Source organism: Egretta garzetta, unplaced genomic scaffold (genome assembly GCF_000687185.1).
Source record: "Egretta garzetta isolate BGI_Z169 unplaced genomic scaffold, ASM68718v1 scaffold7, whole genome shotgun sequence".
NCBI classification, from domain to species: Eukaryota; Metazoa; Chordata; class Aves; order Pelecaniformes; family Ardeidae; genus Egretta; species Egretta garzetta.
In genome coordinates this window covers 662,034-685,882 of record NW_009260350.1, presented here as the reverse complement: position 1 = coordinate 685,882, position 23,849 = coordinate 662,034, and the positions used below count along the sequence as shown (strand labels likewise).

Genomic DNA, 23,849 nt, shown 5'->3' with positions numbered 1-23,849 from the left:
CCCAGGGGCCACCCCAGGGGCCACCCCAGGGGCGACCCGCTTTGTTTCTGGTTTCTCACAGGCTTAAGCGCTAGAAACAGTCGCGACACACACGTGAGAATAATGGTAAAAATTTTATTATAGCGTAACTGCAAGAATTTTAAATGGGGAAAAAAAAGCGGAATTAGAAGTTTACAAGGGAGAAAGGTATCAAATAACTGTCGACCCAGCGGAGCATCCCGCAGCCCAGCCCGGAGGTGGTGTAAAGACCTTCCCCAGGGGTAGCACACAGGGCTGACGCCTCGAAGGGCTTCCCTCCCCTCAAACGGCATCAAAAAACAAATACCAAGCATTTTGGACATCCACAGTGGCGGCAGCCACCAAAAGTCGTTATTTGGCAGAGTAGCATCCGTGCAGCATCCCAGCACGTCAGAAACCAGGTAAGTCCAGGATGAGCTCAACATCTTGCTCTCAGGAGGTAAGTGTTTAATGATCTCCGTTAAGCACTAACGAGAGTCAAGCCTCCCCTTCGGCGCTGCGCACCACCAGCACCCCTCCACAGCACCCTGCACCCACGCATGCCAGAAGCATCACTTACGCCTCAACTAGCAGTGAGGTAGGTTGAAGACTCCCCAAGCAGGGAAACTGAGGCACACGATTACACAGTTTGCAGGTGTCACACAACACGTGGTAGTGCCAGAAACATCTTCTCGCCCCTCTCCAGCACTCCTGCCACAGCAGCTTTTCATCCTGTTACCAGGGCCAAATGAAGTTGACCTTTTCAGCGAGATAACCGCATGCAGCTTAGAAACGTCCATTTTAAGTCAAATCGATCTCAAAGATGAAAAGACAAACGCGTTAAGGGTTCTTGCCTCACAAACTCTCCAAGAGCTATGCTCAGCCCAGCTGATGCAGCTTTAGCTCTAGTGCTTCCACAGCTCCCTTCAGTCTCACAACCACAAACTGAGGTTCATTTGCACGGGAAACTGGTGAAAAAACAGTTTCAGTGACCCAAGTAGGGTAGTGAAGCACCACGGCAAGGTTAGGCAGGACAGCAACCTGCGGATTCCAGCCTAAGGTCGGGCTGGTTTCTGACACAGTTGCCCCCGGGCCCCTAATGCACCTGCCAAGCTGAAAAGCACAACCAGATGTCGATGGTGCTACTGCTGTAGCACTCTGGAGAAGTAATTCCAATCACCGGTCCCTGGGCTGCTTCGGCTGTTACCACAGAACACTGTCGGGTATTTCAATGTAGTATTTCACCTTCCATAGCACCCTCCAGCCAAAGACCTAAAAGTGCTTTAGCAAACGTGAACTAAGCCTCACAATGACCTCACAAATCCAGGCTAAACTGCCCCCATTTTACAGACAGGGAAACTGAGGCACGGTAAGGTTTAGTGACTGGCCCAAAGTTACACAGCTAGTCAGGAACAGAGTTCGTCTCTCCCAATTTCTTCACCTCAGTCACAAGACCTTTCTTCCACATGAGAAAAGGAATCCCTTCCCCAATTAGCCCTGCTCTCATTTCAGGTGGCTGAAGAGGAGAAACCAAGGGCAAGGCTCTTCCCTCCTGCAGCATCATATTAAGACTCACTATAACATCCTGGAAGCTGGACTTTGGGGGAATGGCAGGTGACTCAAATACAGCAGTTTACAGGTTACAATAAAAACCAAAAAAACACACTTTTAGGTGACCCAGAGGAGGGGGAGAAAAAAAAAAAAAAGGAAAAAAAAAGCTATTCACAGTTCACCTGCCTGTGCTAGGAAAAAAACCCCACAAGTCACATTCCCTTCCCCATAGATTCCAGCCCCTCCCAACCCGCAATAAAAAGAAAATGTTGAATGTTAGTTAGGCTTAACAAAGCGTTGAGGTTACAGATGCAGTAAACCAGCACAACTGGCATACTGCCTAGAACAGCACAGCTTGATATAAAAGTTGCTTTCTTAAAATCACTTCAAAACCAGTTTCTGTATAAGAGGATTAAAAGTAAATTAGATATGAATTCAAAATCAGTGTAGAAATCTATGGTTCTTATCAAAGACAGGATACAGTATTCACTTTGATAGTAAAACTCCAAGTGTGTCACACACACCCAACCCAAGGGACTTGTTATACCAGTAACAGTCGATATAAAAGGTTATTGCTCTAGCATCTCTCAGTAGAACGTGTTTAACAAGAGCATAGAAAAGGGAAATACCAAGGGGCTGACAGGTCTCATTAACAAAGAGAGGAAGAAGAAAGGATATAAAAGTTTGGATCTTTTTTTTTTTTTTCTGGCTTCTTAAACCCCTCCATTTCTCCCCGCTCTCGTGACAGTCTCAGGCCCTGATAGATGAGAGAGTTTCAGGCCAGATAAACACACACAAGTGTCACACTCACTCATGACAGGGATGGATGAAAAAGGCTGTGCTCTAACCTCTCTGCGCCTGCTTTTAAAGAAAGGAGGACGATGCCTCTTCCTCTCTCCTGGAGCAGAAAGCAAGGGGAGCAGATGCCCTGAGCAGGCCGGGGTGCTGACGGAAGTGCCTGGCATGGGATGTCACCCACAGGAGCGCACATCAGTGCTGAGGGATGGTTGGGGCTTGCTCCACCTCCTGCTCCAGTGTGTTGAGAAAAGGCAGGGAATAACAAACAGGGAAAAAAAAGACACCCCACACAGTAACATCTTGATTCCTCTTAAAAAAAAAAAAAAAAAAAAAAATTAAGTGGTATCATCTCCTTACAGTGTAATGGAACTGGAGAGACCCTTGCAGGGTCTTGGCTGCCTGCGCTGATGCTCTGACCTCAGTAAGTCACACGCGCCACGTGGCTCTAGTGAGCAGAGCCAGGGTGGCACTGAGATCACAGGGTGCCCTCGCTGCGCTATTGCTCAGACCGCAGGCGTGCAGACAAAAGCCTGAGAAAGAGGTGTCAGAGCAGAGGGCTGCGTTGTCTGCAAGTGTCACGATTTGCTCAGGGAGCTGACACAGGCTGAAACGTCCTGGCAGAGATTCCTTTTGCCAGGCGAGTGCTGGGTAAAATCTCCCTGTTGAAGCCCTCCAGCTAAGCTTAGCTGTCAGTCACACACACAGACACGCACACGGCAATGAGGGGACTCGGCCTCTCTCTACTGAGACAGAAGGTTTCTAAATCACAGTAATGTTCTGAGAGACAGAACTGCCAAGGGGGTGGCAGAAAGATGCTTAGCGCCCGTCTATGATGCCTCTAACAGAAGAGCTTGAGGAAGCAGTTCTGGCAGTAGGGCTTGTCGTTCTGTTCTTTGAAGGTTCCTTTGTTGAGCTGCTTGAGGCAGAAGGCACAGACAAAGTGTTCGGGGTGAAATTTCTTGCCCATAGCAGTGATGCAGCGTCCTGTGATAGGCTTCTGGCAACCAGAGCAGAGCGAGCCGCGACGCTCGTGGTAATGCACCTCGCAGTAGGGCTGCCCGTCATGCTCAAAGAAGCTGCCATTGATGAATGGTGTGAAACATTCCTGCAGGAGGATAAAGCAAAAGGGGACAGATTGTGTAACAAGCTGGGGATGCGGGCAGCTCCACAAGCCTCTGCTCTGTGGCACAGCCTAGCTGTACCGTAAGCAGAGTGAACTGCTGCCTTTCAGTGTCGTCCTGTTGTCCAAAAAGCCAAGGGAAGGCTGATAGATGGACAGACACAGCCACAAGCACAGGAATTAACCATCCTCTTTCCCCCAGCTGGTTTCATTCTACAAAGAAAATACTACAGGTGAGCTACCAGATCTGTCCAGACAGGAGAAAGGAGCACACTCTGTCCCCAGAGATGGGAAACACTGCAGCACCTTTCCTTTTTTTTAAAATCTCACTCCAGCTTCCCCACAATAGCAGGCAGAAGCAGGAACTACCACAGACTTCCATGCAGCAGAATTTTGATGAACGTGGGACTGGTTCCAGCTGAGAAAATGAGGCACAATTAATCTTTACAAGCAATCAGCTGGCATTATGCAGGTACACTTTGTGCAGGATCATCCATCCTGAAACATCTCCACCAGGTACACACGCACCACTACTGGGAGAAACTGTTTGTTCTACAGTGCTAATGATTTTTAATAGATGAGGAGAAGAGGATACACCAGCTATATGCTTATTAGCATCCAGAGCTCCTTACTCCCCTCAGTGTCAGGCAGCTGAGGATGCTACACTTCAGAACCTGCAACAGAACCACCCACCATCCCAACAAGACTGGGGAGACTTCCCTCCTTGTACCAGTAGGAAACTGAGGCAGCAGGGTGTCAGGAGAGTTGAGGATACTGCCAGATTTACCAAACAGATCAGCAGCAAGGCCCAGAGAAGAAGCCAGATTTCCAGAATCCTGGTTTTGCTCAGCCCCAACACCATCCTCTCCCCCAGAGAGGACACACAGTTATCACACATAGCTGGACCCAAACACATACACAGGAGTCCAGCAAACAGCATGCAGAGCCATGGAGAGCCAAACACTTTCAATACTGGGACAAATCCAGTTTGCCTGCAGCGAGTCCAAGACTTTTCTAATGTTGACAATTAGTTCAATAAACAGTCTCCTCTCTCAGTAAAGCAGGACAACTGAAAAGTCTGCTCTGCCTTAGAAAACAGGAAAAGAATCCCATCTCATGTCCTGGAAGACATCACTGCTGGCCCCACTAATACAGGCAGTGTGGCAGCAGGGGGAAAGGAAAGCAGAACTGCTTGACAGAAGTCTCAATCTCTGCACAAAAAGGCACAGCCCTCCCCCCTCCCAGCCCCATACAGCCAGGACTGCCATCTTCTGCCTCCACTCTCTGCCCACCCTTCTGGGAGCCACAGATAGTTCTGGGCAAGCAGTCCCAACAGCACGGTGACAGTCTGCTCTGGGCATCATACCAGGAATCGGCAGCTTGTGGTTCTGGTCTCTGCCTTTCTTTCCCACTCTAGGAAACAGTGACTGATTTTGCTTATCTCTTGGGGCCTGTAAGAGTTAATATTTGCAAGGCGCTCTGAAAGAGTGCCAAGCATTTAATCTGCAGTATTCCTGTTTATTATGCCTGTTGTATGGATCCTGCCACTATTTCACTGACTTGCATGTTTGTCTGAACAAGGTCAGCCTCATTAGTTTACATTGTCAGATGGAGCACAGGAGGAAGATCCTCAAAATCTGATTGCTGAGGCAAATGCTTAGACAGAAGCTTAGCTTATAATTATTTAAAGGTCACAATGTCTCTGTTTATTTGTGAGCTGCTGCAGAAGCCCATAATTGCAGCTGGAAACAGAAAGAGCAAAACAGCTAGAAAGTTTAATGTAAACAGGCATAGGAACAAGGTGTTTGGTTGCTGACACGTTTTTATCTTGTGGGGCTGGCTGCCCTTCACTACCCCACAGACACCTTTTCCTGATAAGGGACTAGAGGCCTGCAGGGTGGAAATGAGAGGGGTTGTACAACAGCAGGAAAGGACCTTGGGTTTCTTACCCGACAGACAAAGCATTCAGGGTGCCACAGGGTATTCAAGGCAGAGATGTAGTTTTCCAGGATAGCCCGGGCACAGCCTCCACACTTGGGAGCAAACATGTCAAAGTAGTCCTTGCGGCAATAGGCTTTGCCGTCCTTCTCATGAAATCCTGCCAAAGGAGAGGAGAGGCAAAGAGAATCAGCTCCTGATCTTTACTTATGGTCAGCCAAGATCCGCGGGGTAACCAGTGTGGGTAGGATCACCCTTCCCCCTGCTAACACTCATACCAGGTAGCTGTTCCTTGTTCTGCTGCCCTTCCTGTCCCACGTGCACACATGCACATGCATATCCTTCCTCTCCAGGGAGAAAAGAAGATTACTGCTAGCATCCTTCCCCCATAAACAGCTATATCCCTTGGAACTTCCATCTTCAGTAGTTCCCCTGTCATCTCAGGCTGTCCCCTAATAGTAGCTCTGCCTTCCACGCTTGTCTGCTGTTCAGGGAGGAGACTGCATAAACCAGCAATACCTTCAGGTCCGAAGAAAGCTCCACACTGGGCACAGAAAAAGTGTTCAGGGTGCCATGTCCTGTCCAAAGCTGTCACCACTTTCTGTTCAGAAGAAGACAAAGTGCAAGTCATGTAAATGATGGCTTCAGCTTGGAAGTAAGGGGGGGGGGGGCTGGGGGGGCGGGAAGAACACATTAATGTTGATACTGACAAGAGTGTGCATTAAAATAGACTGTCCTTTAGAGAGCTGAGTCAATTCTCCCGCACCTCTGGCTCATTCAGGCTTTCCCCACTGCACACTTTTTTTGACCCTAAAAGGATCTTACGCACTGCTTCCTCCCTTACACAGGGCCCCGTCCAGCTCTCAGGACTAGCACTGGTGCCTCTTACTACAGGCTACCAGCAAACAAACGCTGGAGGAATCATTACCAGAATGATGGGGTGACGTGGGGTTCTGAAGGAACTTCAGCAAAGGTAAGAGGGACTAATTCCCCTCATTAGTGTTAAGAATTTGACAGGGCCAAGTTTTTTCCTTTCAGAGCCAGAGCAAAAGAAAAGTGGAAGTCCCCAAAGAAAATATTCTACCCAGGAACACATGGGTGAAGTGGAGTTTTTAACACCCAGGCCTGCAGCACCTTGCCAGCGCCCTTAATCCCCCCAAGGAACTTACATCAAGGATTGGCCCATTGCAGTAGTAGCAGCGAGGGGAGAAGAGGTTGTGATAGTCCTTCTCGCAGTAGGGCTGACCATCCCGCTCAAAGAAGTTACGCGACCCAATCTCCTCCTGGCAGTGGGTGCAGACGAAGTGCTCAGGGTGCCAGGTTTTCCCCATGGCTGTAACTACCTGTTGGGAAGACAAATTTTGAAGGTCAACTCTATCTCCCTCTCCCCTAGGCCACATGACAAGATACCAGCTGGAGGTCAGCAAGAATGACAAGTTCTACTACTTAAGTGAGCCCTGGACTGGGGTAGCATGAAAACTGAATTACCTATCATCTCAGGAGAGGGCAGTCCCTCAAGGGCAGGGTAGAGGTCACTGGAGGAGCTTACAGCGTACCTAGCCAGTGGATAAATAGAGTACTTCAGTTTCTCCAGCATCTCCAGTCTCTTCAGCCTCACGAAACAGCCCTCCCCATTACTCCCAGCTGCAGCCCAAGATGCAGCAATGAGACAGCACCTTCAACTCACCTGCCCAGCAATAGGCTTCTTGCAGGCTCCACAGACACCTTTGGCAACTGTAGCTACACCCAGTTTGTTCAGGTCAGACTGGAGACTTCCCAGCATGGTGTCCAGCTGACTGCCAGGCTTGGAGGCTGTGGACGGAGGGGAGCTGCTCCCGGCTTTCCCCTGGGCCATGAACTGCAGAGAACAGAAAACAAAGACTGTAAGGTGAGTGCTGCTGTGCTTAAAAAAAGATTGCCTGCTGTTGCTGCCAGTGGCTCCTCTGTAGAGACGGACAGGAGATTGCTAGGAGATAGCTATGCTCTCTGCAGAAGCCAGTGAGAGCCAGGATCAAGTACACACATGTATTCTGCCCATGCATGAACATGCAGAGACCCTGGGATGTGTAACAGCAGAGCTGTGAACTGAGGATTTGATTTTCCTTCACTGTGCATACAGCAGAAGTCACCAGCCGATCCCAAGCAGTCAGTACAGTGCTCTCTAAGCCTTTGCCAAAAATCTCCCTTTACCTCATCAGTTCCTGGCCAGCTGACAAAGCAGAGACGCCATGCGGAGGGCCCCTTCCCCTTAACCTCTCTCTATTCCTATGCTGTTGCACTCTCTCAGTTGTCACGCTCTCCTCCCTGATAGAGATCCCTCTCCTCTTCCTCATCTCACCTCCCTTTCAGATAGAATATCTTCTCCCTTCCCCTCCCCCCGTTTTGCACCACCTTCTGCAGATCTTTTTGCAAGGTCTCCTTTGCCCCCATCAGGTGGCTCTCATCCCACGCCTGAGCTGAGCAAGTGGAAGCAGGAAGGAAATAACTCCCTTCAAGTTGCCTGCTGTTTACCTACAGAGAGGGCAGTGCATCCACAGCAGAGCCCTCGCAGACAGGACTGCAATGGAAAGACTGCCACGTCTATTGTCAGACCACTGGAAATGCACGGGGGTGGGGGAAAAGGGATTAAGATACTTGTCTCAGAGGCCGTTTCTGAAACTCACACCACCACAGTACACATGGCTTGGAAAGGCTTCCCAGAGGAGGGAGAGAAATGTTTTACTTGGGTTCATAACTTATAAACAAAGTATATGTTCCCTTTGGCCACCAAAGCCCCCTTTGCAGGCAAACTGCAATAATGAAATACAGATTATTTTAGCTGACTTTGCACTGTAATAGCTACTGTCAGGTTTAGACAGACCCGAAAAAGTCCCTGCTCGAGATGTTGGTCTGAAGCACATTTTCTCTTACTAAGAGGATAGATTCAAACAGACGTAAGATCTGCACTTGTGAACAACCCACCACCCTGCTGCCAGCACAGCCAGGGGAGCAGGACACACTGAAGTGCTTCACAGCCTTGGCAGAACCTGCCCTTCCAGCCCCAGGAGGAGCCCTATTCCCTATCCTGCAGCTGGTTGTACTTGTAGTCAACTACTTTACTCAATGACAAACCCTGGTATAAAAATTCTCATGACATACATAACTTTAGCTTTTTTTTTTTTCCTACACACACACTCATCAGCCTTGCCTTGCATGCAGCCTGACTCCCAACAGAGCCTAACACACAGCTTTTCCCCTCCTGTCTCCTCCCAGACATCCCATAACTTGCAACCTCTCCTATTCCAGCAGCACAGAGCAGCCCCATCACACCCCAATGTCCTGAGCCTAAAACAAACCCTCTGCCATGCAGCAGGTATTTGCCACCAAACAGTTGCAGTGAGTGTCTCCAAAGCACACCATTGCAAGGAGACTTCTCACAGGAGGGAGACAACAGGCCTTTGTAAACAAAGCCAGGCCAGAGTCCCAGGACAAAGGCAGGGCTTCCTGCACGGCACAGCAGGAGGAAAAGAGTTGGACCATGTTGCGAGAATCATATCCTCTCTCACTCTAACCAGGGGCTTGGGGCCACCAGGCAGGGCAGGCACAAACACCACATACAAATCATAAAATACCATCTGGAGAGAAAGGAGATGAGATGAATTCAACATGTAGCAACAGAGCACCTCACCCTTGCCTGTAGGGACCACACACTCCTGCAAGCCATGGCTGACCTCGGAGCAGGCACAACCGCCTGTGCATACTACAGTTTCTACCTGGCCTGGTGATCCGGCCTTCTTGGCAGCTCACAGATGAGGCCCCACCTGAAAGAGGTTTGCTTCCACCTCCCGCACGCAACGCCTGCTGTTTACAGGGGACACTCAGCACCGCATCCACAGAAATTCATCATGCAAAGGCTCTTCGAATTCCCGCCCTTCACCCAAGAGATCTGCCATCACTCAAGTTCAGTTAGGAGCAATATGAGCAGCAAACCATGCACTACAGGATATCATCTACATTAATGGTGCTGGGAGCTCTGGGAGCAGATCCTAGCAGCACCTGCAGCACACTCATCGACCAGAAGAGCACACCATGCTGAGGGAACAGAAAGGAGGTCCTGCCTTCTCAGGGGCGGAGTGGCCCAGGGGTGCAGGAGCAGCCAGTAGATTGGGACTGCAGACCAGGGGAGGAGCAGAGGTCACCTGGAAAGTACAACAGTTCAAGATGCAGAGGTGTTTCCTTGCTCAGTGCTTGAGCGCTGCCTGTACACATTACATCACGCACCACTGCACTGCTCATATACATTAAGACTTCCCACCGTCCTGGAGCTGTAGCCCTTCCCTGACAGGAGATGCAGAACACGGCTCTTGATCGTACCATCTCTTCCCCAAAATCCACTTGCATTGTGGACACCTCTCTAACGAGCAAACACAGGAAGGACTGCTGACTTCCTCCTTCCAGTATCAAAATTTTGCCATCTTTTACTCCCCCCACTCCAAGAGAGATTGTGACAGGGAGAGTTGCAGCCTGTGTTTCAGAGTTACCTCTTCACCTCAGAGGGAAATAGAGTCCCTGCAGCACAAAGTGATCATCAGGACTGACAGGAACCACACGCACAGCAGCAGGTTGTTGCACAGACACATACTTTGCAGTGCTAGACAGGCACAGCTGGGATTAGACATTGCCAGTGAGTCCTCTCTCCTATCTAGCAGGTCAGTATCAGCCTTTACCTGAACATTACATCTACTGAGCTACCAAGTTGGGAGCAGTAGTTAGACTGGAAAACACTGCTAAAAAAATGAACCAGAAGAGAGAAGCCTGCCTGCATCTGTGGGAAGAAAGCATCCTCTTCAGTCTGACAGCCAACAGAAACAACTGTCTTAGTGCTAGGGGTCCGAGGAGTGTCCACAACAGAAAGCTCATGATAATCATCATCAGAAGTTTCCCACTGGAAGACAGGCTGGGGAGCCAAGCTGAAGGAAGAGGAGGAGACTGGACTAGGAGCTGGGGTAGATGGCACGTGGCAAGGCTGAGGTGGGAGTGGGAGGAGAGGTGCAGGGCCAGAGACACGAGAGGGAGCAGCATTAGCAGGGACTGTATTTGCAGCTTCTTTGCAAGGCTGGAGCGGGGGAGAGGCTGGAACAGAGACCGTCCTCCTTGGGGGGAGCGGGGATTCTGGAGGAAAAACCACCTAGAAAGACACGGAGGAAGAAGAAAGGTGAATAAATCCAGAGAGGAACCAACAAGCACTTCCCGCAACAGGAAGTCTGGTTGTTATCACTATGTTTATCTAAGGAGAAAAAACAGAAAGAAAAGGGAACTAGAAAAAAAGTGTGCTTCCCTGTGTAGCTCAAGGAAAGGCACCTTCTTACACCCAGAACTTCCTGCACAGATACAGTATTGGGGAAAACAAGGCATGCCTCTATGACAAGCATGATTTTAAAAATAATCCCGACGTGGACATTTGATTGTGACAGTAGTAGACTGTCCAAACAGGTGCCATCACCGGCACCATCAGATCCCACTCCAATTCTTAAACATCAAGAATTAGGACCTGAGTGACAGTTCTCTTTTCAGGCCAGACAAGGGTGAGTAGAGTTAGTTCTTCATTTCATGTTGCTTGGGATGCTCAGCAACTTAATCTGCACCTCCACACAGTGCTATCTGGACAGAAGAACATGCTGGAATTTCCTAGTACATCCCTGCTTTCTACCTTCTCTACTTGCTGTCCACCATTCTGCTCTTCCCCCTGGGGTCTGGCAGTGATAATGACCCCCTCTGTCAGCCAGTCATCCTGGCTTTTCCACTCTTCCTGTTCCTGTTTAGCGATGCCCAGTCTGTCCTGCAGCTCTTCAATCAAGCGATCTTGGGACTGAGTCTTGTGAAATATGGCAGGACCTAGTTTACGCCTTGGAGAGAGGTCACGATACATTGGATGCACATTCGCAGTCTCTTTTGTCCTCTTGATTAAAGATTTAATCTAAACGACAAAGGTAATAGTATCAGCAGAGAGGAGCAATGTCAGAGCAAGCCCAAAGATGCAACAGCACTAACTCAAGCCATTAGTGACAACCGTGAGCAGGAAGAGCGATGACATTTATTCTGCAATGCCAAAACTCCTCTTGGCACAGCCCAGAACAGTGACTCAGTGCAAGGAAAAACCCCGTAAGGATAATCACAGCAGCCAAAAATAACTATCTAGAAAAGGAAGGGAAAGATTAACCAGCAGGAAGCCAAGATAGGAGGTGCAGCATGACCACTCCACTGAGCATTAAAGAAACCTCAGCATCACAAGGACACAGAGCAGACTCTCTGTTTGCCCTTTACAGGCGTAAGACTCTGGGTCAGAGACGCCTGGCGCACAAAGCGTACTTCCAGCACTGGAAGGAACACTAACAGCCCCAGCAATGAGACCTAAAAAGGCGAGCAGAGCAGAAGAGCTGCCATCCCAAGTCAGGAACATCCTCCAGTGGCATGAAACAGCCCTTTAACTTTTCAGAGGCCTCTGTGGACCCCAGTTAGGGAATAAAAGTCCATTTCCCAGGGAAGTCCCTGTGAACTGCCATGTTCTCTCCTGCTGACCAACATGCAGAAGAGACCACAAGATAAAGCAGGATTTCGAACCTCCGTGACATGCAGCTGTTAGTAACATTGCTCAGAGCTGCATGCTGTTAGTGTGGGTGAGCACACTCACACCACACACAGTGTTAGTGCACTGTCAGAACAGTCCTAGCTAGGACTTGTCCTACTCCTACATTCATTCAGTGCCTGCCTGGCCTGATGCAGAAATCCTCTCAATGGGTGGTTTGGAGACGCATGGCAGACCCCATTCAGCTTTCCAAACATTTTCAGGAGATTCCGGAGCGACCGCAGGGCTTCTGAGCTGCTCATTTTCCTCATCTCCTCTGGCTTTGTTCATGTTAGCAGTACCTGCCTTCCTACGAGTTCTCTCTCTGCCCTGCCTCTTCTTGACCTGATCAGGACAGCCATCTATCTCAGTTTCATGTGGTACTTTAGCTTTTAGCTCCTGTCCTTGCTCCACTACAAAGCCCAACTGGTTTTTAGTGTCCGGGAAGACATCCCACCTATCCAGGGCCACAACAGAAGGTTCATACACAGGATTCAAAACACTGTCATTCTTTGCATGTGCCTCTGGCACGTGTGCAGACAGCTCCAGGGCCCACAGCTCATCTAAAGCTGTTTCCACACTTCTGCCCTGGGAAGGAAGGGCTGAATTGTCCCTGAATGCTCCCTGCTGATCCAGCTCTTTAGGTATCTGCCCCTTCCCTTGACCATTTAAAGCATTTGAAATCAGTACACTTGAGATTTTGGGATCAGTTCGCTGCTCCTTCTTCTCAGTCTCTTTTGCCAAATCGTACTCTAGGCCTTGTGCCTCCACATCAGCAGATCTACACAGCAGCTCCACACTGGAAGCTGCCACAGCCTGGGAAGCATTCCTAGAAGAGTCAGGCTTTCTGCTCAGCCGAACCAAACCTGCAGAGGTCATCTGCTGCCCACGAGTGGCATAACCAGAAGAGACCCGTGGTGGGGGCACAGGGACCGCTTGTGGCACACAGGGCACATGTGGAGGCGCAGCAGAGTGCCCTGAAGTAGGCAGAACAACAGCACGACTGCCTTCCTCAATGCAGAGGGCTGCTGAGGGGGCAGATGTTGGCACTGTCGAGTCCCTGCTGTGACTTGCAGAAGGGTGTTTGGAGTGGGATAGCACTGTTAAACTGTGAGAAGTGTTGCTGGAGTCTGCATTTGCTGAATTGGGAACCGGCTCTAGGGATGATTCAGAAATCAGAGACATAGTGGAACTAGTCTGCAAAAAGGAGACAGAAGGAATAAGGAGAGAAAAAGACAAAGACAGAGGTAAGGAGAAGGAAAAATGCAAATAATGAAACGTTACAGCAATCAGGACCTCCAAATCAAAGAGCCGTGTTGATCCAAAGCCTTACTTCCACGAGTAAGGAAGGAAAATGGGATATCAAAGAGCAGAAACAGTATGACATTGTGCTGATCTTTAGGTGAGATTATGGGAGATGAAGTTCTACAGCCATCGTGATCCCTCTCCTATGCCCTCTAAGTGATAGCTCATGTGTTCACCTGCAGCAGTGGCCACTGGGAAGCCAGCCACAAGCCCAGGAATGTCTAGACTGTGAGTAAAGGTCACATTAACAACTTACTCATAGTCAGATGTGTAAATTTTACACTTCAAAGCTGGAAAAAAGCAATCAATGAATAGAACAAAGCATGACATTTTCTTCTTGATACACTAATAAAATGCTCCAGTCCACTGAGTTTGTGGCAATGAAAACAAAGCTTCAGGGCATTCACAGCAAGAACAGATGACATGGGCTTTGTTCTATTCACATCACTAATCTCACCTTGGACGTGACACATACTGAATCTATACAAGTCTGTCAGTCACTCCATGCCCTTGTAAGCATTGCTTAGGTGGCTAGATTAGCCTTTTCCCCTTAGGCCAAAGACTCCACATTTACATTGTAATACAATCAGTATTAATTTTGATCCAAAATACACTCTAACAAGAGCAACTAATACAGTTTTTGGATCTCCTTGACTGACAGGGTCTTTTGAAAACAGAAGATCATGGGTCCTCCTTTCCCCATTTTCAGTGGTTCCTGGCTAAACTCTAGGAGACAAACTGGCATCACTCCTTTTTCTTAGGGAAAATCAGAACAGTGGCTTGGACAAGTTCACACAGCAGGTCAACCTAAGACCAACACTGAGCCCTCTAAAACATATCCACAAAGGATTTCCAAATCCAAGAGCTATCAAGACCTGCTCTGATTCTTAGTCACATTTTCCAAAGAAGCCTCAAGTAGTTAGATGCTTATGCTCTAAGGTAGCAGGGCACATAACTTCCCAAGCCCATGTATATTATCTCAGTCTCCACTTACCTTTTTGAGATACTTATCATGAATAAAAGGATAAAATTAACCATAACATGCACAAAACCTGCTAGTAGATGGAAGAGACATATACCTTCAGGAGCTGGCACACGTACACCCATTTGCGAAGTCACAATAGCAGCGCTACAGGGAGACCGTGCTCAGAAAGGAAAGTGCAACAGGGGACCACAATTCATTAGATGTGCTCCTCCCCTTGAGTAGCACAGCAAGGTCCACAGTCACAGCAGAGACAGAAAGGACAAAAAGCAGTTAAAATGAGGGAATTTCCCAGTATTTCCCTCCCCCTGTACTTTGCCTAAGCTGGACGCACCTGTAAAAGTAACCTGTTTTTATGCTGTGGTTCACACTTAGTTTCCAGACTTCCTAAAATGAAGTCAGTCATTTTCAAGGCAAGACTAACTTTTCGCTCAAAAGCAAGTATTTCCAGTGTATTAAAAGCATACTAGCTCCAAAATAGGAGTTAATCACTCAACAGTAATAGAATAGTTAAATACAAGCATCTAGCTATGCAGTAAGCAGGCATCATATTACACAGAAATGGCAGAGATTGAAAAAACAAGTGCATTAAGTAATCTCAGTGCCTGCTAACCAATGAGCGAGATAACCAAAATCAAATGGATTCTGTAAGCAAAAAGAATGAGCAACTCGTTAAAGTGAGTGAATGATGATAAAAGGGAAATGTATCAGTCCGTAATAACACCTTTTACTCTGGGGTAGGAGGGAAATGAAACATCAGTGCCTCCACTCCTACCACCCCCACCTACTACAACTTCTAGTTGTACCAACTACCACCTCCAACTAATTACCATCATACTTAGTTTTTCGGTCCTATTTTTTGCAACCACACAGAGGTCTGGTACTCAAATGGCAGCCTTTCATCTTTCACCTTTGCAAACATTCCACTTCTCTCCCTTACATCCTGCCACTGGTACAGACTAGAAATATATTTTTACAGACAAGCTAACACCATTAGTTGGCACAAATAAAGGAGGTAAAAACAAACAACAAGGACTGAAGAGAAAATGAAGCAACCTGGAAGACCCAAAAAAGGAAAGTAACTTAAAAACAGTCAGGAAAGTGATCACAGAAACCATGTTCTTCATGCTTCAGGAGGAATGTTTACACAGATAAGCTCAATGCCTCACAAAAATATTAATGCTGTGTTTACAAAGCCCAAATCTTAAAATCTCAGTTTGCTCTCACAGCCCAACCAGAAACTAAGCCAGGAAGGTGGGCAGTATTACAGAAAGCAGCTAGTCTCTGTCATGCAGGTTTTACTGGAGTTGCACAAAGATTCTAAGGACTTTTCTCCAGGCTGCAAAGCATTTGAACACTCACACTTAAAAATATCCCCTCCTTTTATCTTGCAAGGAAAACCTGTGCTGGGCAAGGTCACTCTCAGTTGCCAAGAGCTCACCTAGGAGCAAAGGCTGGTGGCAGCAACCACACCCCGAGCTTGTTTTCTGAGCCCTGATAAAAGCAGCAGGGGCACAGGGCCATAGCACTCGAGCTCCTGCAGCATACGCAGGAGCAAGGCAGGGTGTGCCAGCGGCGCAGGTGGGAACTCTCTCCAGCTTCACAACAGTGCAGTTTTTCAACCAGACTGAACGGACACTTACGGATATCCTGCACTCTACCCTAGAACCTAATATGGAGAAAAAAGGCAACACTAAGGTGTCAATATTTGCAGTTGACTAAATACACATTACAGTAAGTCTAGAGAAAACAGTGAGTAACTCCTAGATTCTCACAAAATGAAGTACATATGCCAGAAATGGCAGACTGAACTCAATTCCAGCAAGTGCAAGGCAAGTGAAGTCCCACAGGGTGCGCACGCTCACTGCTGGGTTCTGAGCTCATGCACTTGGTCAAAACTCCAGGTATTGTCATGACCTCTACGAACCCCAGAACACATCAAAAGGGGTCACATGAATGGTGGCACAGAGAGAACTACCTCTCCTCACAAAACACTCATCAGCTCTAGCTGCCCCACCTAAAGTCATGCTAGGAGAAAATGGGAGTTCAGCACAGACAAGAAACACTGAGCATCAGCAGAATCTTCCATATGAGGGAAAACCAGAGAGTTAGGGACTTCTTCAGGATTAGAAAGCAGACTTGCATGTGTATGTAAGAAAGGCAAACTCAACAATGACAACAAAAAGAATGTATCAGATATTTGCCTTCTCCACCCCTCTCGGAACAGATTCAAGTGAATAATTCAGTAAGGCTATAAGCAAACCAGCTGAAAGTGGAAAGCAAGAAGTGAAAATATTTTTCATTTTGCTATGATTATGGGTAAATGAAGTCTCATGAAAGTAAGTCCCACAGTTAATCATCTAGTGCAAGAATGATAACATAGCTATATGAATAAAGAACAAGTTATACAAGTACACATGCCAGGTGCTTCATGCATCAAGATGACCATGGGCAAGTTACTCCTGAGTTTATCCTACTATGGGATTTTTATGTGCTACTTATGACTGAAGTAGCAGTTCTTTTCCAATACAATAGTTTGATTTCCAAACAAGATTCTGAATAGTACTTGCCACCCTCTGCCCCCACAAAAAGCTCAGACTTTAATCCCATTTTGAGGTGAATAAGAGATTGCTTTAAGATGGAAACTGCTGAAGTCTCCAGCTGTCTGATGCGAAGTGAGCTTTAGTGCTCACACCACATGCTTGGAAGATCCTCCTCAGGGAAAGCACATCAGGGTAAACATATGCTCCAAAGAGGAGGGTCATCCCACAGAGCCTGGTCTCTGACAGTAAGCAGACTGATGCCCCACGCTCCCCTACTCCTTGTTAAGTTGCAGCACAGCAAAATAATTCACCCTGTACTGAGCAGTAACTAAACTCATTATCTTTGGCAAACAGACAAACTGCAGAACCAAAGGAAAACCAGACCCCAGAACTGCCTCTCCCTGCCAGTGATGAGAATTTATAGAAGTCGAGAACACCTACAGCAGCAATCAGAAAGTGCAAATACCGCCACAGGAAGTTTTTCAGAGCAAATTTGAGAGGTAAAGAGGGCATTCTGGAGACCAATCAAGGTCAGCAGATGTGGGTAACAGGCAAGAGTGTCAGGAGTGGGGAGGGACAAGATAAAGTATTAAGTTGCATGATAGTCCACCTTAAAGTCGGAGAGAGATGCCATCAGCTCATCCAGTTCTCGTGTAGCTGAAGAAGCAGATATACGGGTCTGCTGCTGACTGGCGGTGACACGCTGGGGGCTGCTCACCTCACCTTGGCTCACAGTGATTGCAGGGCTGAGAAGAAAAAAAAAAAAAAAAAAAAAAAAAAAAAAGCGTGCATTTAAGTCTGGGAGAGCACTCCTAGACTGAAAGTTCCACTGCCCCTCCAAACAAGCAGAGCAGTTTCACCAGCACTGCCCACCCTAACTAGCTCTCCCCCAGACCCTGTCTCTCTGCCAAGTCGAACATGAGCGTACACACACACGCACCATACACTAATGAGCGGATGATGACCAAACATTCATCTTGTCAGACAGTGGGTATCTGTGGTCAGCTTTAAATCAGAGTTTGACCAATCCACCTCTTGTAACATGACTTAGGTATTTTTTCATCCAGAAGTTGTTAAAAGAGCACAGCAACTTCATCTGCCTGCTTGATTTCTGACCCTTTAGACAAAGGCCATCTTCTGCCTGTCACTCTCCTGCAGCGTCTGTCCCTACACTACAGTTACTATTCCCACAAGAGTCTGTCACACCACACCCAGGCCAGCAACCACCAAAACACTACTCACACTGGACTTGGCACAGAACTCTCCAGCTCATCCAGCAGGCTCTCCACACTGGGACGCACATCTTCGATCCCACGTGCACCATTCCGCTTTGGCTTTTCTTTTGTAGGGGGTGCAGCCTTCCCACCCACAGGGCCGCTGCTCTCTGGGACAACATAGTGAGGTCCAGTCACACTGGGCAGTGATGGGCTTCTGCTGGCTTCATCTTAAGAAAGGAGAGACAAAAAGAGTCAGTCAGACCCATAGGTCCATACATACATACATGCTAATCACAGGCAAGAGCAACAAATTGCCCAGAAATCTTGCAGAACATTCATCTATGAGGATATTCAGAACTTAAAGCACGAGGGCCTGAGCAATCTAATCTAACTTCCAAACTCTAGTTAGAGCCAATTTTGAAGTTGGCCCTACTTTGAGCAGGGTGCTGCACCACAGACCTCAAGAGATCCCATACATACTAAATGAATCTTTGATCAGGGGCTGGAGGGGTCTCCCTCAATAAGGATGTGGGAAGGATAAACGTAGTCTACTATTCTGAGAATCAAACTATCCACTCATACCAAATGTCTTGCTATTCCTTACCTGCTGGGAAGCCACTGGCTGGATTATGTTGAACAGCATTCAGTTCCAGAAGAAGTCTGTCCAGTTCTGAGAGGTTGCTGCCCAGAGAGGAGCTGGTCATTGTGGGGGATGGTTCTGCAGACTTTTGTTTGTTGGGGAAACTAAAAAAAAAAGGGAGGTGTGAAACTTCTACATCAACATACAGCAGAAGGATGAAGGGAAACTTACATTCAGTTCACAAAGTTTACACATGTAGTGTATTCTTTTCAAGCCAATAGAAGATGTGTGTTTTGTGAAATTACTACAGCACAGGCACTGCTTAGCCACATCTTCGGTTGTCAGCTACAAAGAAATAGCATTGATGGACAGGGCCTCAGGTTTTAGAACCGTGCACTGTACAATCCTGTAGCGAAGAGTTAATCATTTGCAGATCTAAGATGCACGGAACGGCAGCAGAACCATTAGTGGGCACACAGGAAAATGACTTGTTTCTGCTGACATCACACCAAGCAGCAAAAACCTCCCCCCTGAAGCAAGGGAATGCAGGGCCAGCACAGACTGGAGAGAGAGAGGCAAAAGTACAAACCTCAAGCTATCAACAAAAAGTCAAAAGCAGCAGGTTATGTGGTAGCCTCTTGCAGCTCTCAAGGTCTCTTTTCAAGTCCTCAAACCTTTACTTTGGGGAACTCTAATCAATTTATAAGAAAGTAATTTGAAACTATTTTCTACTGTGTTAAATACACAAGCCTTGAAAGAAGTTTACCTGTGCACAAGTGTGTATAAAACACTGGCTGTAATTATTCCTTATCCTATATGGGTGATTCCATTTACCACACACAACTGCAAACTGTTTCAAAGCAAAACTTAGCACCAACGCAGTGATTTTTATAGTAATTACACCATAATAACAGTCTTCTCGTTGTCAATGTCAGAGAAATTATTTTCTCCTACTTTTACAAATGGAGAAATAACTTCTAAAGCTCTAGAGATTCTTAGTTTATCATAAAGATACTTTCCAAATCCAAAATGGGAACTTCTGTCTTGTGCACACTACCACATTATGCTCAGAAAGTTGATATGTAACAGGCTTTAGGACTCTGACACCTATAACACCAGTGACAATTATGAAATTCAATAAGGGCAGTTATTATCTTTCTCTTCAGACTGAAAAAAATCCACATATGCAATCTGAGGAAGGCACACTTCTTCCCGACCCAAGCACACACGCTACAATTCACACCAGAACCAAGCCATGCCAGACCCTTGTACAGGAGGACTTGTGGCCGTGATTACCTCCATTTTGTACTAACTGCATGCAGCCATCTGAAAAAATTGCAATTACTGCCTCCACTGGGCCATCTCTAGATATGCCTGCCTCTACCCAGAATTAGTTCTGGTTGAAAGCAACTTCCTGCTCAGCAGAAAGAGCTAGACATGGTTAGAACACGGCACCAGAGAAACACCAGTATCCACACTGTAAGGAGGTATCCAAGAGAGTGCACTGTACAGGGCCATCAGAGATGAAGTTCTGACCGTCTCTTCCTCACTTGTCCCAATGTCAGCAGAATGGTCTGTCCTACCATACAGGCTACTCCTCCAACTTCTCAGTGTAAGAGCAACTGCCTTGGCGAGTATAAACTACTAATCTGTCTATCCTATTGAGATGAAAGTTCTAAGTTCTAATTTACTTGAAAATTCAAGTGAACACACATCCTGCTAGGACACAGGTAACTGAGTTCCCCAGGATAACAGACCCAAAGGCCGCCCACCTCCTAGAGAACTTTTGGGCTGCTTAACAGGGGGATGGATTTGTCACTTGTCTCTGGATTGTATCCTTCACAACACAATCCAGAGCCTGTTCTACCTGATGCATCCTTAGCCTCTTCTGCAGCTGAGCAAACCAAAGGGCCAGGTCAACGTTTGAAGTGAGTATGACAGTTACACTGGCCTCTTACAAAAGAGGTAATCAAAACCAACACAAGGCAACATAACACACACAGGGAGCAGTGTTTGTTTCCACTTATAGCCAGGCTTATCTCTTAACAGGGACAAGATACCTGTAGACGTGTTCCTCTTCACTGGCACGGGGAGAAGGAGAGCTGAGCCCGTCTCTAGGAACAGAGGCACTGGAGCTTTTGGCACTAGAGCTGTATATAGGAGACTGGGACTGAGGCTGTGGAAATGAGAATCACATTGGAAACAGTGAATAGAAAACAAATATGTACACTACTGCATTGCAATCCCACACATAGATAGGGCAGAACAAAGCCCAGCAGAAGAAAAAAAAAAAATCTGCTACATAGCCAACCAGCCTCTATCAGATGAGCTACACCAGGAACAACTGTTCTCCACTTGTTTCACATTTGCCTATGAGTCGCAGATCTGTGCTGGAAACCCAGTCTGCTTTCCACAGGCTACAAGACAGATGACTAATACTAATCTCATCACACTACCATTTTGTCGGAATAATGACGATGGATTTCAAATTCTTTTCTGCCATTTCCTCCAACTACTTAGTTTTATTAAAAGCCCACACCATCCCCCATTTCCCCACTCTGTTTGTAGCCAAACTCATCCTCACTTCTTGCTGTTCTCTCCCCCCATCTACTTCCTTGAGAGATACTGCACCAAGTATGCACCTTCCCCATCCACACACATTCACTTACTTGCTGGTGGACGTATCTGGATACGTTGGGTTGCCACTGATCTAAGGGGTCAATCACGGTGCCATTCAGGGCCTCATTGGAAGGTGGCGGGGGCACTGGAGGTGGCACAGCAATCTCTTGGTACGTGTGGTTTCCAGTTGGATAGGAGTAAGGCGTTTCCTCTGTTAGGAACACTGGTCGTTTGGAGATATGCGAGGTGGTGGATTCCAGGTCTGCCAGTAAGGCGTCTGCAGGAAAGAAGAGAAAAAATAAATACAAGAAAGGTAAAATCCTGGACTACAGCTTTTTCTCTTTCGTCTCATTCAGGGTATCAGTCTCAGAAGGTCTTTGGGAAGACTTTTCTAGTACAAAGAAAATGCCAAGAGGTAACAAAGCAGCCAGAAAAACTGTGTCAGTCTCAGATTTTTGTCTTAACTGGAAAACCACCCAACAACAGGGACCCATAGTCTCACTGCACCCTGCAGAACAACCACCTAGGAGAAACCTGCCCGGAGATCAACTCGCAACAGGATATTGACACAGACTAATTACAGGCCCCACATCATCACAGAGTCATTTACTGTGGCCGCAGGCACTGCTTTCTGCAGGAAACAAGATCTCGGGAGGGGTTTTCTCCAGAGTATAAGGTAGTGGAAGAAGCATGAAACTTTCAAATTAGTCCATCAGTGCAGCAGGAGTATGTGTTTCAGTTTTTCTCACAAAAAATTCCCTCTCGGTACATCACGCAAACAGTTAACTTGTTTCCAGCGGCTGCCAGGTAAACGCCATTTCTTCTCCTGGAAACAATTCTCAGCTTGCTGGGTGGAGACTGCTCACAAATTCCTGAAGAGAAGAAAAACTTCCACCAGCTAGAAACACCGGCACTCGTGCCAGGCAGAGGAACCCACGTCACACAATTTGCATCTCTCAAAAATCTTAAAGCAGAAAAAACGCTCTCCCTCAGAGATGGGGCATGAAAAGGCACTCCCACCTTTCCGGATTTCTCCCTGAGAACTATCCTCTGCCCATTCCCGACCCTGCACTCCTCTGCGGTGACTCACAGGCAAATCCTGACTTGTTGGACCTTCTGTCCTGTGAACCCACCCTGCGGAGCCCGCTGCAGTCCCTGGTGGGGGAAAATCCAGCAAGCGACTGCAGGTCTGCACTGTACTCACTTTCTAAAGAAAGCCTCACTGGCCGGGTGCCCAGCTTTCCACTGGGGCAGCAAGCTCTAGTGCACACCTCTTTAAGGCTATTAGAGGAGCCAGTTCGCTAGGGACATCAGCGCTCTCCATTATAAGAGCATCAGGACATACCTGGCAGGTCCCTTTGGAGATGTGGGATTCAGCCAGACAACAGTAACACAACTTCAGCAGAATTAGGAGAGGAGGCTCTCAGAAACCCCCTGGCTGTCCCTCCCCTCCGCACAGACCCAACTGCCTTCAGGCTGTCTCAGTTAGCAGGATTTGTCTTTCTCCTCTGGCACACAGCACGTACTCGATACTCAGGTTTGGGGTGTGAGGGCTCAGCCTGAGCGCAGCCATCCTGCAGTATCCTCCACCAGGGTCACAAGGAGCTGAAGTTATCAGATAGCACCAGAATAGCAACTGAGCAACGGCTCGCACTAATGGCTGCTTACCAGCTCTAAGAGGACAGGCCCCTGCCAGCCCAAAGCCACTTCCTGAGCAGAGCAGACCACATCAGCCAACACACTTAGCAACCCTTCAAGAAAATTTATTAAAAGAGTCAAATGAAGGACAGTATTATTGCATTACAAGACAAGAAAGGTGCTGTTTTTATACTCACACTCTGCTACAAACCAAGGCATCACAAAAAAAAAAAAAGCAGTCCTGCCCTCAGAGAACAGAATATAGCCATTAGCAAATTAAATACTGCATTACATTAACCCTGTACACCTTTCATTTAGTCGAAAAGATGCTCCAAATCATTTAAGCCACAGACATCTTCCTAGAGGGGCCAAAATACCCCAGAAGTAGATTCTCCGAAGGGATACAAGCTTTCTGCAGCTGGGGAAAAATGAACTTAATCTTCTTTTTAACAAAAGAATGGCTGGTAGATTCCAGAGTGAAAGGCACATACCTCAAGGGAACTGCTGAAGAGCTGCAATTCCTTCAACCAGGCAGGTCCTATGACTGAAGGTTTCGTGCACACAACCTCCAAGAGAAGTGCTAGCCGAGAAGGTGTGGTTTTTGCTTCTCCCCACCAATGACAAAAGGCAAATCAAACCCCACCAGGAAGTGAAAGTCCCAGGAGGGTGCTGGGCTTCTCCAGCCCTGCAGAGGGGACCCAAACCATTTTTCCACCCTCCATCCCCAGCCCTCACTGCAGGACAGGCAGATGGAACCATCTCGCCACAAAATTCTCCTCCTCGGCTCAGTACTCTGCTGAATGAACCATCGGGCAGAAACCCGCTGCTTTTTACTAACGGCACAGAGGGAAGTTGGGCTAGATTTACCGGTTTACTTTTACAAGTCTGCAGAAGAAGAGGGGTCTGGAAATACCAGGAGCAATCTGCCCCCAGGTTGTGAAGGAGTTAAGGAGAAGA

The 23,849-nt window shown here is 47.5% G+C and overlaps 2 protein-coding genes across 2 annotated transcripts in view; both read right to left on the bottom strand.

Moving 5' to 3' along the window:
- RPLP0 (ribosomal protein lateral stalk subunit P0) overlaps positions 1 to 570 on the bottom strand; it is a 4,273-nt gene extending 3,703 nt beyond the window's left edge. The window contains exon 1 of the mRNA XM_035898357.1: positions 556 to 570. Coding sequence (XP_035754250.1) covers positions 556 to 570 — 15 coding nt within the window. The remainder of the gene's footprint in view (positions 1 to 555) is intronic.
- Positions 571 to 3,104: 2,534 nt separating this feature from the next.
- On the bottom strand, positions 3,105 to 22,025 carry PXN (paxillin). Its single transcript, XM_009642881.2, has 11 exons — positions 22,004 to 22,025; positions 21,305 to 21,531; positions 20,696 to 20,811; positions 18,660 to 18,799; positions 18,081 to 18,282; positions 17,449 to 17,584; positions 7,092 to 7,262; positions 6,574 to 6,747; positions 5,924 to 6,005; positions 5,416 to 5,564; positions 3,105 to 3,451 (listed from the first exon to the last, which is right to left on the bottom strand). The coding sequence occupies exons 1-11, from the start codon at positions 22,023 to 22,025 to the stop codon at positions 3,185 to 3,187; spliced, it is 1,686 nt and encodes a 561-aa protein (XP_009641176.1). The 3' UTR covers positions 3,105 to 3,184.
- Between the last annotated feature and the right edge of the window lie 1,824 nt (positions 22,026 to 23,849).

What these genes read in the sequence shown, in the direction of transcription:
- PXN (XM_009642881.2), bottom strand. Translation starts at nt 22,025, where the DNA reads ATGTACCGAGAGGGAATTTTTT. An exon ending in AGCCAGTGGCTTCCCAGCAG is followed by an intron (nt 18,283 to 18,659) that starts GTAAGGAATAGC and finishes TCCTTTCTTAAG; the next exon opens with ATGAAGCCAGCAGAAGCCCA. An exon ending in CTGAATGCTTTGTCTGTCGG is followed by an intron (nt 3,452 to 5,415) that starts GTAAGAAACCCA and finishes ATCCTCCTGCAG; the next exon opens with GAATGTTTCACACCATTCAT.